The sequence below is a fragment of the Anomaloglossus baeobatrachus genome, chromosome 5, assembly GCF_048569485.1.
Source record: "Anomaloglossus baeobatrachus isolate aAnoBae1 chromosome 5, aAnoBae1.hap1, whole genome shotgun sequence".
In the NCBI taxonomy this organism is placed as follows: Eukaryota; Metazoa; Chordata; class Amphibia; order Anura; family Aromobatidae; genus Anomaloglossus; species Anomaloglossus baeobatrachus.
Genome location: NC_134357.1, coordinates 212,749,787 through 212,764,008, shown reverse-complemented (window position 1 = coordinate 212,764,008; position 14,222 = coordinate 212,749,787). Strand labels below are relative to the sequence as shown.

General features: G+C 41.5%; 1 protein-coding gene across 3 annotated transcripts in view; it reads left to right on the top strand.

Moving 5' to 3' along the window:
• The window catches only part of DRGX (dorsal root ganglia homeobox), a 347,744-nt gene that overhangs the window by 34,614 nt on the left and 298,908 nt on the right, over positions 1 to 14,222 (top strand). For all 3 annotated transcript variants that reach the window (XM_075349121.1, XM_075349120.1, XM_075349122.1), the window contains exons 5-6: positions 2,166 to 2,338; positions 12,851 to 12,972. In XM_075349121.1, the coding sequence (XP_075205236.1) occupies positions 2,166 to 2,338; positions 12,851 to 12,972 (295 nt within the window). The remainder of the gene's footprint in view (positions 1 to 2,165; positions 2,339 to 12,850; positions 12,973 to 14,222) is intronic.

Genomic DNA, 14,222 nt, shown 5'->3' with positions numbered 1-14,222 from the left:
CACCCCTCCACGATCTTGTTCTTCTGTCTTCTTTCTCCTTCAACCCATGCAGCTCTGCTACATCAGACAGAACTGAATGGGAGGAAGACACTGCTGCTCCCGTGCATTCTAATCACTTAGTGGGTGAGCAGAGGCTGCAGGTTGTAAGTGGTGACGTCACCGCTGCCACTGTTGCTATAGTAACCGGCTGGGGCATCCAGTCCTTGCATGTGGGCTGACTCTATAAAGAGCGCTGACATGCAGGAATGAGGAGCCAAGCATGTGCTCAAGCATCTCGCCGGTACACGGAGATGCTCAAACGAGCACCGCGTACCGGAGAGATGCACTGACAGGACCTAGCATGACGTCTAGCCATGTGACCAGTCTGTAGCCGATGAGATAATACGTGACTGGTCACATACTATAATGACGTTACGGAAGGTCCTATCATCAGTGCTGGTTAGGGCTGGGAGGGCGCAGCGATGATCGGAAGGAAAAGCGTCGGGAGACAGAGTGCAGGATGCGTCTCAGGGACCTGTAAGTGTAATGGCAATGTTTATAAACTGTATGTGTACATGTATAATGTGTTTGTATGTGTTTTTGTTTGCCTACCATTGTTTTCAATGGGGTTTGAAGGTGTTCGTCGAACGTTCATCGAAAGTTCGCCGAACTAAGCCGCCGTTCGACGAACCGAACTCGAACAGTAGGGGGGTGGCTCATCTCTAGCTAGGATGTGGCTTTCCTGCACAGGTTTCCAGAAGTGTGGTGGAAACAAATGCACAGTGTTCCTTTTTTTCTTAGAACTGATGTCATCTCATATAGGGATTCCAAGCCTTGTACAATCTGCTCATTTATTAATTGTGACGCTTCTCATGTTGTGTACATGATGAAATGTGAAGATTGTAATTTAGCATAAATAGGCTACACAACTAGGAAACTGAAGAGTAGAATTACAGCGCACATAGCCAACATTAGGAAAAAGAAAATGACTAACACCTCAGGTGGCACTAAACATTTTACTTTGCAGCATAATGGAAAACTGAAAGGCTTTAGACTTGTTGGATTTTTAAGGGTTAATAGACCTAAACATGGAGGTGATTGGAGAAAGGCTCTACTTAAGACTGGAGACACATTAGCGTATGGCATCCGATGCGAGAGCATTGGATGCGATATGCTAATGACTCTCGGCTCAGGCTCTGCTGCGAGCGTGAACTACAGTAAGTGTCAAGCGACTGTGATCCGATCTTACGATCGGGTCACAGCTGTGAAGCTGAGGTCGGGCGCTGCGGAGGAGAGGGAGGGGTTAAAACCCCCATCTCCTCCATTGTCAGTCTGTGCGTATATCGCACTGAACTGGGATAACATCCGAGTGCAGTCTGATGTATCTCTAGCACCCTTTCACTTGAATGGGTGCGAGTGATATGGCTCTCGCAGAAAATCGCATATTGCAGAATCTGGATACGAGAAACGCTGACCAACTGCTCTCCCTCATTAACTAACATTGATCATAGTGCAGTATGAGATTTTATTGCATTGCACTCGTTCGTTTTTCATGCTTGTGTGAGTGCACACTTAGGCTGAATCACTTTGGATATTAAACTTTAATACAAGGATTCCTTTTGGTCTAAATTTTTGTAATGATTTAATGTTTACATATTGATTGAGTTGTGCTACAATATATTTGTTAATTCAGAGATTTTTTTTCAGAATTTGATATAATTAATTTTGTTAACATATAATGAAAGTTATGATGTCATGAAATGGGAGTGTTTTATTATTTTTAAACGTTTCATTGGATGAGCAGATCATGTTACGAATAAGACCTGTCAACATGAATTATTCACTCACCTTGACAAATATATTTTATTAGATTTGTATTAAAGAATAAAAAAAGAATTTTAAGGGAATACCGGAAAAAGTTTTTTTTGTTTGCATTTATTATTAACCGCAGATGCTGAAATTGCAAGTTATTGACCAAATGCATATACTGGGAGCAATGGATATGAGGTAAAAACATGATGTTCGTTTTTGCCAAGGGTTAGGGCTTTGTATTAGTGCAGAAAAATCATTATTGTCTACATTGAGTTAAGTTTTAGTTGGAGTTCTGTGTCACATGCATTGTGCCTTTATCACATCTCTAATATTACTTCATAATCTTCACAATGGTTACACTGACATTTTTTTAGGTATGGTTTCAGAATCGAAGGGCAAAATGGAGAAAGACTGAAAGGGGTAGTTTCGAGCAAGATGGTTCAAAAGAAAGTACAGCTGAAGTTACCTCCGCCACCAGGAGCCTTAGTTCTCCTTCTTCAGGAGATTCTGCAAGGGGCAAAAAGGAAAACTTGGATGCAACACAGAGGCAAGCACATAAAATTACTAAACATAAGCAGCATGACATCCGTGTATAATCTGTACTGAATAATTAGTGAGAGTTGTGACTATAAACTTTTTGTGCCAATTATAATACTTCATGCACTTTACGTTAGTGCCAAGGATAGAGTTGGGTCCCATCATGGGAAATCATGACGCCTTTTACCAAACAAACAAATGAATAGCGGACCTCAAAATATTTTATGTTGTTCATACCAGTTGACTATATAACACCAATATCATGCAAGAAAAAAGAATTATCGTATGCTCACAGCATATTAAATGCAAGAGATATATTTGTATCTACAAACTAAGCAATAAATTAGTATTACATACATTGGTTTCCCATATACATGTTAAAGGGAATCTGTCAGCAGGTTTTTGTTAACTCATCTGAGAGCAACATTATGTAGGCAAAGAGATGATGAACCCAATAATGTATCACTTGGGTTACTGACTGCAGCCATTGTGAATATTAAGATTTAGCTATCTAGCAAAGCTGAGAGAGAGCTGTCCTGCCCACACCAGGCTCTACATAGAAATTGTACAGTGAGGTATACATCTGAGGAGTAAGCGTGTCGGAGTGCCATGCATGTGACATTTGACATTGTAGTCCCAGCAATGAGAAGTCCTGCTGGTTAAACAAATATAGCAAATAAACAACAGATTGGACCTTGACAAGACGAACATCTCTGAGTTCTCTGTGTTAGGGTATGTGCGCACGTTGCGTACTAGCCCAGCACCGTAAAAGGTGCGCTTCAGAGTGCAGCTGAAAAGATCCGTTCTGAGGCGCATGGTGCCGGCGAGAACGTGCGCTCTGCCTGCAGCTCCTGCCATAGACAGAGCAGGAGCTGCCGGCAAAGCGCACGGAAGAAGTGACATGTCACTTCTTTTTACGCAGCGCTTCGGCAGTAGCCGAAGCGCTGCGTTGTAACATGCCACGTGCGCACGGCCCCTGCACAATCTCCATAGATTGTGCAGGGGACGCAGGACGCATGCAGTTACGCTGCGCTACAAAGCGCAGCGTAATTGCATGAATTTACGCAACGTGCGCACATAGCCTTAAGCCTTGCAGCAGGCTGTTTTCAGCTTGCATAGCGTAAAGCTGTTGACAGATTCCCAATAAAAAGGAGATATGTCAATATTTGCAATATGTTACTCTATCTGATATCATTGGATAGACGGGAAGACACTAATTTCAGGGATAGAAACCTCCCAGTTACATCTCGTCCTCTAATCATTGAAAATTTGAGATGAGCTTACCCCTCACTAATGTAATTTGGGTTACATTAATGATACCACAACATTTTATAAGAGAAAAACATAATGACTGCATGTGAGACAACAGAGTTAAATACACAATTTTGGAAGTACATACAGAAAAAGAGAAACCGTTAAAGGGAATTTGTCCTCAGGTGTTTTTTTTCCTCCCCTATCTGAGAACAGCATGATGTAAGGTAAGAGAACCTGATTTCAGTGGTTTGTCACTTACAGTACTGGATTGCTTGCTCTAGTTTTGATAAAATTATTGATCCATCTTGTGTAGATCTAGCAGTTCTCAGAATGCTGAGCTTTGTATAACCCCCTCACACTACTGATTGACAACTTTCTATGTACACAGTGCATAGGCAGACAGCTGCCAATTAGTGGTGGGAGTGGGGTTAAACACAGCTCATGAATATGGAGGATTAAATGACAGTAGGGGGTGCTTCACACACAGCGAGCTCGCTGCCGAGATCGCTGCTGAGTCACGCTTTTTGTGACGCAGCAGTGACCTCATTAGCGATCTCGCTGTGTGTGACACTGAGCAGCGATCTGGCCCCTGCTGCGAGATCGCTGCTCGTTACACACAGCCCTGGTTCGTTTTCTTCAAAGGCGCTCTCCCACTGTGACACACAGATCGCTGTGTGTGACAGCGAGAGAGCGACGAAATGAAGCGAGCAGGGAGCAGGAGCCGGCATCTGGCAGCTGCGGTAAGCTGTAACCAAGATAAACATCAGGTAACCAAGGTGGTTACCCGATATTTACCTTAGTTACCAGCCTCCGCAGCTCTCACGCTGCCTGTGCTGCCGGCTCCGGCTCTCTGCACATGTAGCTGCTGTACACATCGGGTTAATTAACCCGATGTGTACTGTAGCTAGGAGAGCAAGGAGCCAGCGCTAAGCAGTGTGCGCGGCTCCCTGCTCTCTGCACATGTAGCTGCATTACACATCGGGTTAATTAACCCGATGTGTACTGTAGCTAGGAGAGCAAGGAGCCAGCGCTAAGCTAAGCGGTGTGCGCTGGTAACTAATGTAAACATCGGGTAACCATACCCGATGTTTAGCTTAGTTACCAGTGTCCGCAGCTTCCAGACGCCGGCTCCGTGCAAGCGCAGCGTCGCTTGCACGTCGCTGCTGGCTGGGGGCTGGTCACTGATCGCTGGTGAGATCTGCCTGTTTGACAGCTCACCAGCGACCATGTAGCGATGCAGCAGCGATCCTGACCAGGTCAGATCGCTGGTCGGATCGCTGCTGCATCGCTAAAGTGTGAAGGTACCCTAGGTTTACTAGTCATCTAGTGATAATTTCCTGTTGATAAGACAGTGATATTATCAGAATTACTACAATTACAGACTAGTAATTGACACATGTCTGAAATCCGCATCTCTGCCTTTATTTAATGTTGCCCTCAGATTAGGTGGTAAATACCTGGTGAAAGATTACTTGTAACTCTTCTGATATTGGTTAAACTTATTACACCTTTGGACACCTCGGACAGTATGAATGGAACCTTTTATGTACCATTTTCTTTCCATGTTTCTGGGTTAATTCCAAATCCCCATGTTTGTTAGACCTGTGAAGAAGTATCCCAACACAGATTCTAACCACTCATTAAAATAAGGGCTACAGCCAACCACTTCTGGGTTTCTTATCTCCAGAACCATGTAGATTTCTTACTGTACTCATATACATGTTATTTTATGAGCATTCGGTTGCTGTTAAGTCATGCATTTTATCCATAAATTCATAGCACATAACCTTGGTGTTAATGGGAACCTTTCTACTAAAATATATTGCTTATCTGCATCTATAGTGGCAATTTGTAGTTAAATTATATTTTAATAATGTTTGGACATGTAACTCTAATGGCAAACAATCATAGTATCATAGTTTTTAAGGTTGAAGGGAGACTCTAAAGCCTGCTTTACACGGTACGATCGATTGTGCGATTTCACAATCGATCGTACCCGCCCCCGTCCTTTTTGCGTCACGGGCAAATCGCTGCCCGTGTCGCACAAAAGGTAGTAACCCCCGTCACACATACTTACCTCTCGTGCGACCTCGCTGTGGGCGGCGAACGTCCACTTCCTGGAGTGGGAGGGACGTTCGGCGTCACAGCGACGTCACACGGCCGCCGGCCAATAGAAGCGGAGGGGCGGAGATGAGCAGGATGTAAACATCCCGCCCACCTCCTTTCTTCCACATAGAGACGGCGGCGGCCGCGGGAGGCAGGTGAGCTGATCATCGTTCCCGTGGTGTCACACGGAGCGACGTGTGCTACCACGGAAACGATGGTCAACTAAAGTAACCGATATTATGGAACCTAACGAGCAGTACCCGACTCACGATTTGTGAGCGATACTGCGTCGCTAGGAGGTGTCACACAGGCCGGCATCGCCAGCGATGCCGGATGTGCGTCACAAAAACCGTGACCCCGACGATCTATCGCACGATAGATTGCCTGGTGTAAAGCAGGCTTAAGTCCATCTAGTTCAACCCGTAGCCTAACATGTTGATCCAGAGGAAGGCAAAAAAAACCCCAATGTGGCAAACAAGTTCCAATGGGGAAAAAATTTCCTTCCTGACTCCACATCCGGCAATCAGACTAGTTCCCTGGATCAATACCCTGTCATAAAATCTAATATACATAACTGGTAATATTAAATTTTTCAAGAAAGGCGTCCAGGCTCTGCTTAAATGTTAGTAGTGAATCACTCATTACAACATCATGCGGCAGAGAGTTCCATAGTCTCACTGCTCGTACAGTAAAGAATCCTCGTCTGTGATTATGATTAAATCTTCTTTCCTCAAGACGTAGCGGATGCCCCCGTGTTCCAGTCGCAGGCCTAGGTGTAAAAAGATCTTTGGAAAGGTCTCTGTACTGTCCCCTCATATATTTATACATTGTGATTAGATCCCCCCTAAGCCTTCGTTTTTGCAAACTAAATAACCCCAAGTTTAATAACCTGTCTTGGTATTGCAGCCCACCCATTCCTCTAATAATCTTGGTCGCTCTTCTCTGCACCCTCTCCAGTTCAGCTATGTCCTTCTTATATATCGGTGACCAGAATTGTACACAGTATTCTAAGTGCGGTCGCACTAGTGACTTGTACAGAGGTAGAACTATATTTTTTTCATGAACACTTATACCTCTTTTAATACATCCCATTATTTTATTAGCCCTGGCAGCAGTTGCCTGACACTGTCCACTAAAGTGAAGTTTACCATCCACCCATACACCCAAGTCTTTTTCTGTGTCTGTTTTACCCAGTGTTCTACAATTAAGTACATAATCATAAATGTTATTTCCTCTACCCAAGTGCATGACCTTACATTTATCTACATTAAACTTCAATTGCCACTTCTCAGCCCAATCCTCCAATTTACATAAATCTCCCTGTAATATAAAATTATCCTCCTCTGTATTGATTACTCTGCAGAGTTTAGTATCATCTGCAAATATTGAAATTCTACTCTGCATGCCCCCAACAAGGTCATTTATAAATATGTTGAAAAGAAGCGGGCCCAATACTGACCCCTGTGGTACCCCACTATGAACCGAGACCCAGTCCGAGTACGTACCATTAATAACCACCTTTTGTTTCCTATCACTTAGCCAGTTTTTAACCCAGTTACACATATTTTCCCCTATCCCCATTATTCTCATTTTATGTACCAACCTTTTGTGTGGCACCGTATCAAAAGCTTTTGAAAAGTCCATATACACAACATCCACTGCATTTCCCTGGTCCAGGCTTGAACTTACCTCTTCATAGAAGCTGATCAAATTAGTTTGACAGGATCGATCCCTCATAAACCCATGTTGATACTCTGTCATAAGGTTATTTTTCTTCAGATACTCCAGTATAGCATCTCTCAAGAAACCCTCAAGGATTTTACCAACCGTAGAGGTTAAACTTACCAGCCTATAATTTCCCGGCTCAGTTTTTGTCCCCTTTTTGAATATTGGCACCACATTTGCTATGCGCCAGTCCTGCGGTACCAACCCTGTTATTAAGGAATCTGAGAAGATTAAAAATAATGGTCTATCTATCACAGAACTCAATTCCTGTAGTACTCTGGGGTGTATGCCATCCGGGCCCGGAGATTTGTCAACCTTAGTGATTTCGAGGCGGCGGCGTACTTCCTGCTGGGTTAAGCAGGTAATATTCAAGGGTGAATTTATGGTATCACTGGTCATGTCATCTGCCATGGCATTTTCTTGTATAAAAACCGTAGAAAAAAAGTCATTCAGCAGGTTGGCTTTACCCTCATCCCCTTCCACCATTTCACCAAGACTATTTTTAAGGGGGCCAACACTATCGCTTTTCAGTTTTTTACTGTTTATGTAGTTAAAGAATATTTTAGGATTATTTTTACTTTCTCTCGCAATGAGTCTCTCTGTCTCAAACTTAGCTAACTTAATTTGCTTTTTACATATTTTATTTAATTTTCTATAATTATATAATGCCTCATCACTACCTACCCTCTTTAATTCTTTTAAGGCTTTCTGTTTTTCTTTTATTGCTTCCCTTACAGCTCTATTTAGCCATAGGGGTTTCCTCCTATTTCTAGCATGTTTGTTCCCATAGGGTATATTTTCTGCACAAGCCCTATTCAGGATGCTCATAAAAGTCTCCCATTTGCTTTGTGTACTTTTATTACTTAGTACATCATCCCAGTTTATTGCACTAAGATCATCTCTCAACCGTTTAAAATTTGCTTTCCTGAAGTTTAGTGTCCTTGTAGCCCCTCTACTAGACATCTTACTAAAGAATACATGAAAACTTATTATTTTGTGATCACTATTCCCCAAGTAACCCCCAACTTGTATATTTGATATGCGGTCTGGCCTATTGGTTAGTACAAGGTCTAGTAGTGCTCCCCCTCTTGTGGGGTCCTGTACCATTTTTGAAAGGTAATTATCTTTCATTGTTATCAAAAATCTATTTCCTTTGCTGGAACTGCAAGTTTCTGTTCCCCAATTTATATCAGGATAGTTAAAGTCCCCCATAATAATTACCTCTCCGAGACTCGCTGCTTTATCAATTTGCTTTATGAGGAGATTCTCTACCTCTTCCATAATATTCGGCGTAAGTAATGGATACTTACATTCAATATCCAATCATACTTGCAAACAAACATCGCCATCCGCTGGTTGGACGAGAACCAACAGGAACTGAAGTTTGGTGAGTGTTTCCTGGAGGGAAGAATTTGAAGGTGATGCCTGGTCAGGTGACAGCTGTGGTGCAGTGGCAAAATAGAAAAGGTCAGGATGGCAAAGAAAGGAAGGAGTTGGCACCACGACCAGCAGGGAAGCAGATGTGTACACAGCATAACAGGCCCGTGTTGACTGAACCAGAGACTACATCAGGGCACTCTGAAGACTGAATACCGAACACTGTCTCAAGAGGAACCTGAAGACCAAATACCGAATACTGTCTTCAGAGGAACTTGAAGACCAAATACCATCTCTAGAGGAACCCAAAGACCGAATACCATCTCCAGAGGAACCAGAAGACCTAATACCAGCTCCAGAGGAACCCGAAGACAGAAAATCATCCACAGAGGAAGACCAGAATTTATGGTCAAGCCCTGAAAGCTGAATATTAAATATCGGGGTCCGATAATAAACATTTGCATTAGTGATGCCTCTGAGTGAGCTGGGCCATTACTTCCCACTTTATCTTATGGTACTATTAACCCCTTCATCACCCTGTGTTTTTCCATTTTTTGTCCCCCCCTTCTTCCAAGAACCATATCTTTTGTATTTTTCTGTCAACATAGCATCTTGAGGGCTTGTTTTTTGCGGGACAAGTTGTACTTTTGAATGACCCCATTTACCATATAGTGTACTAGAAAACAGGAAAAAAAAATCAAAGTGTGGTGAAATTGCAAAAAAGTGCAATTCAACAATTGTTTTTTATTTACCATCTTCACTACATAGCAAAACTGACGTGGCAATATGATTTTCCAGGTGAGTTCGAGTATGTAGATACCAAATGTAGTTTTTATTTTATTTAATTGGTGAAAAAAAATTCAGAAGGGTCTTAAAAAAAAAAAAAAAAAAAAAGGTTTGCATTTGGTGCCATTTCCCGAGACCTGTAGCATTCTCGTATTTCAGGATCTGGAGCTGTTTGAGGGCTTATTTTTTGCACCCAAAGCTGACATTTTTACTGATACCATTTTGGATAGATGCAATGTTTTAATTGCTTCTTATTGCATTTTATTATATTGTTGCGGCGGCCAAAAAAAGTATAATTTCTGCCGTTTTGAATTTTCTTTCCATAAGCTGTTTACCGGATTAATTTATATTATATTTTGATCGGACATATGTGAATTCAGTGATACCAAATATGTGTATTTTTTTGCTTTATTTTTAATGGGGCATAAGGGGGTGATTTAAACTTTTGTGTTATTTTTCTTCATATTTTGAAAAACTTTTATTTCATTTATTACTGTATTTACTAGACCCTGTAGGGGACTTGCTGCGATCATTCGATTGCTTGTGCAGAACTGTGCAGTGCTGATGCACTGCTATGTACAGCAAATATCATCATCTCCTATGAATGCCAGTTCACAGTCGGTGTTCACTGGAAGTTCAACATGACAGAGACAGAGGTCACCAGCTGACCCCTGATTGTCATGACAGCCCATCCGCGCTCCACAATCACAACATGGGGCCACTAATGGGAGCAGGGAATGACATGCTCCCCACCGGCATGTCCTAAATCCCGCTGTTAGAGATTAAAGGGTACTTTACATGCTGCGACATCGCTAGCGATGTGAAATTCTAGATCGCAAGTGCGATCGCACATGCGTAAAATGACCTATGTGCGATCTCGAAAGATCGCACTTGCGATCTAGAATTTCACATCGCTAACAAGATCGCTAGCGATGTCACAGCATGTAAAGTACCCTTAACAGCATTATTTAAGTAGATAGATGCCTCGGGAAGATCTGTGATCCACCCGTGGCAGTTAAGGGCACATGACGGCTGATCAGATCAGCCAACATGTGCAGGGAAAGATGCTGGGCCCACATCAAAGGCAGGGACATGACCTATGACCTAGCAGGACATCATAGGTCATGAAGGGGCTAAAGAAAAGCTAGCAACTGAAGTTAACAAATAGGAATAACGTTTGGAACACCATTCTAAGTCCGAACTGGGTGCAAAAACCTAACATAGTAACTGAAGTTAGACTGGTGAAGAAGTAAATCATACCACGGTCACATTTACTGTGCCGCTAAAATATATATGTATCTTGAGTTTGTTTGCATAAGGGAATACTGTGAGCAAAAGCAGGGTTACACTGCCGCTTTTCTAACAGAAAGACTAGGGTTGGGTTAATGTTAGTAGAATTTAACAAGAATCTCAAGTATTATCACAGAGGGTATCTACTTTAAAAGGTTTTTTTTTTGTATTATAGACTCATTTAACAAACAAATGCCTGTGTATAACCCACCCTTCATGACACAAACAATCCTTGTGAATATAATAGAGTCTCAAGTAGTTGCATGTAATAGACTAGTCAATTGTTATTTTCTATGTTACCAACTGTGATTTCATTTGCCTTAACTTGAACTCTTGTATCATTAGTTGTTTACCAACCACTCTGCTGCTGTAAAATAAATACATGTTGTGAATCACCAATGAGTTGCCTTTACTGCGTAGTTGCATACCTGGTTCCCTCACTTCCCTCACTTAATTTACATCTATACGGTGACAGTGCTGTAATCACACTCTGACACATTGATTGACAGTATGCACTGCATACATACACTGTAGTCAGTCAGGGTGCAGCGAGAGTGACAACAGAGCTAGCACTGATTGACCCATCTCTGTACCACCCTGATGATTAGAAGTGAACAGCTGCAAGCAACATGCAAGTGTGAGCCACTTAGGCTGCTTTCACACTACGTCTTTTTAACATGCGTCCTGAACGGTTTTTTGCTGCAAAAGCGGATCCTGCTTTTACAGCAAAAAATGCATGCAAACGCATGTCTTATTTTGCAGGATCCTGTCACTGGATGTTTAGGGGCGGGCATTGGAGTCATGTGATCGGGAGTGAGGGGAACTAAACGTGCCAGACTGGGAGCCGGCATCTGACAGCTGCGAGGCTCGTAACCAAGGTAAACATCGGGTATACTTGCTTGGATACCCGATATTTACTTTGGTTACAAGCGTCTGCAGCTGCTAGGAGCCGGGCTCCCTGCACACGTAACCAACGTAAACATCGGGTAACTAAGATAAGTGGTTACCCGATATTTACCTTGGTTACGAGTGTCCGCAGCTCTCAGGTGGGGGAGAGGGAGGGGGAGAGAGGGGGAGGCAGGGAGGAGAGAGAGGGGGAGAGAGACAGAGGGAGGAGAGAGATAGACAGGATCCTGCTTGCTCTACTGAGCCTGCACAGAAACCAGCCTCCGTGATCAGTCTATCAGCATGCCAGCGTTCACATGCATTTGCGTGCTGTTTAGTCAGGATCCAGCAATTTGCAGAAGTTGGACGCAGATGTTAAAAAACTGCAAGTCGCTGGATCCTCACTATAACGCACGCAAACGCAGGTGAACGCATGTTAACACGAGTCCATTGCAAATGCATTGAAATGAAAACGCATTTGCACTGGATCTGTTTCTACGTTAAAAAAACGTTCAGGACGCATGTTAAAAAGACGTAGTGTGAAAGCAGCCTTACACTGCTAAAAAATGATCAAAACACAACTTAGTTACAGATTACCACTATGTCTGCAGATAAATAATATTTTTGTGGGTGATATGTTCCTTCAAGCACTCAACTCAATTTAATTTAATTGAAATAAAATTTCTTTTTTTTTATATATATATATGTAATTTTTTTGCATATGTTTTTGTATTGATAAATTTAATGGATCTCGCCATTTTTACATTTTGAGTAGTTTTAAATTACCTTGTGCTGATGGTATATATGTACATAATTTGTTGAGACAATTCCATAAAGATCAAAACTACTTTGATGCGTTTTTGAGAAACACGTTTTATTTGTCCTTTACTACTCTGGTTACAGATATTTTATGTTAGTTTATAATCTAACATAAAATGTATAATTATATGCTTATATACATTTATAACATAACTTTAAAATTATATAGATTATAATTATTAGATGTATATTATTCTTTTAATTTTGAGCAGTTTTACATCTCTTATAATAAAATAGAATCCGCACACATTACATTCACCATTCTTCTTGTTAACAACAGGTGCCTCTCTCATGACAGGACAGTCCCTCCAGCAACATCTTTCTTTCCATCTTGTTTGCCAGGAGCTCTGTTAAACAGTGCCAGCTATGCCCAAGCCTTGTCACACGTTGCATCTCTGAAAGGTGAGCAGTCATTTTAAAAGTCAAAGGGTGGTTTAGCAAAGATGGAGCTAATAAAGTAGATTTGCATATAGTTGCAACATTTTTTGTGACTTTTCCTTCATGAAAAAAATCCATGTGTTATCAAAACAACCCCATTTAGATAGAGATTCTGCTAGAAAACTTCCACAAGGAAATTCATACTTACTTTGACAGCAGCAAAAATTATTAAACAAATACTTACTTTTCTTATTCAGTGGAGGTTATTAGAATACAGTCTGCCATTTACATCAGACAATATTATGTCAGGATAAAAGCAGGCAAATGCTGTCATAAAACAGTTTAAAACATAAAACAGTTTGTGTCTCATAACAGACTGCTGGAAACTATTAATGAATTTATGTTTCTATATTTGCTTTGCGAATCATAACCAGCCATAAAGCAAGAAAATGTTATTGGTGAAAATTGATCAGTACTGTAAAGATATCTCTCTAATACAAATAATGCAAATGTACATCTCACAACATGTAATCATTGTGTTAAACTTGCTACATATCCACCACTGGTATAAAATGGGTCGAAAAGGGAAAATAATGAAAACTGCATTATTTAATAAGAAAGCCACAAAATGTACAACCAAAAAGCAATGAGGGACCACTAGGTAATTTATAAAAATATTTTTATCCTAATAAAAAAAATTCTAAGTATTAAATAAATGTACAGTATAGACCAAAAGTTTGGACATACCTTCTCATTCAAAGAGTTTTTTTTATTTTCATGACATTATTGTAGATTCACATTGAAGGCATCAAAACTATCAATTAACACATGTGGAATGAATTACTTTACAAAAAAGTGTGAAACAACTGAAAATATGTCTTATATTCTAGGTTCTTCAAAGTAGCCAGCTTTTGCTTTGATTACTGATTTGCACGCTCTTGGCATTCTCTTGATGAGCTTCAAGAGGTAGTCACCGGAAATGGTTTTTACAACAGTCTTGAAGGAGTTCCCAGAGATGCTTAGCACTTATTGGCCCTTTTGCCTTCACTCTGTGGTCCAGCTCACCCCAAATCATCTCGATTGGGTTCAGGACTGGTGACTCTGGAGGCCAGGTCATCTGGTGTAGGACCCCATCACTCTCTTTCTTAATCAAATAGCCCTTACACAGCCTGGAGGTGTGTTTGTGATTAAATCCTTTAGGATGTAAGCCCGCAAGGGCAGGGCCCTCTTCCCTCTGTGCTAGTCTGTCTATTGTAACTTGTATATGTATTCTG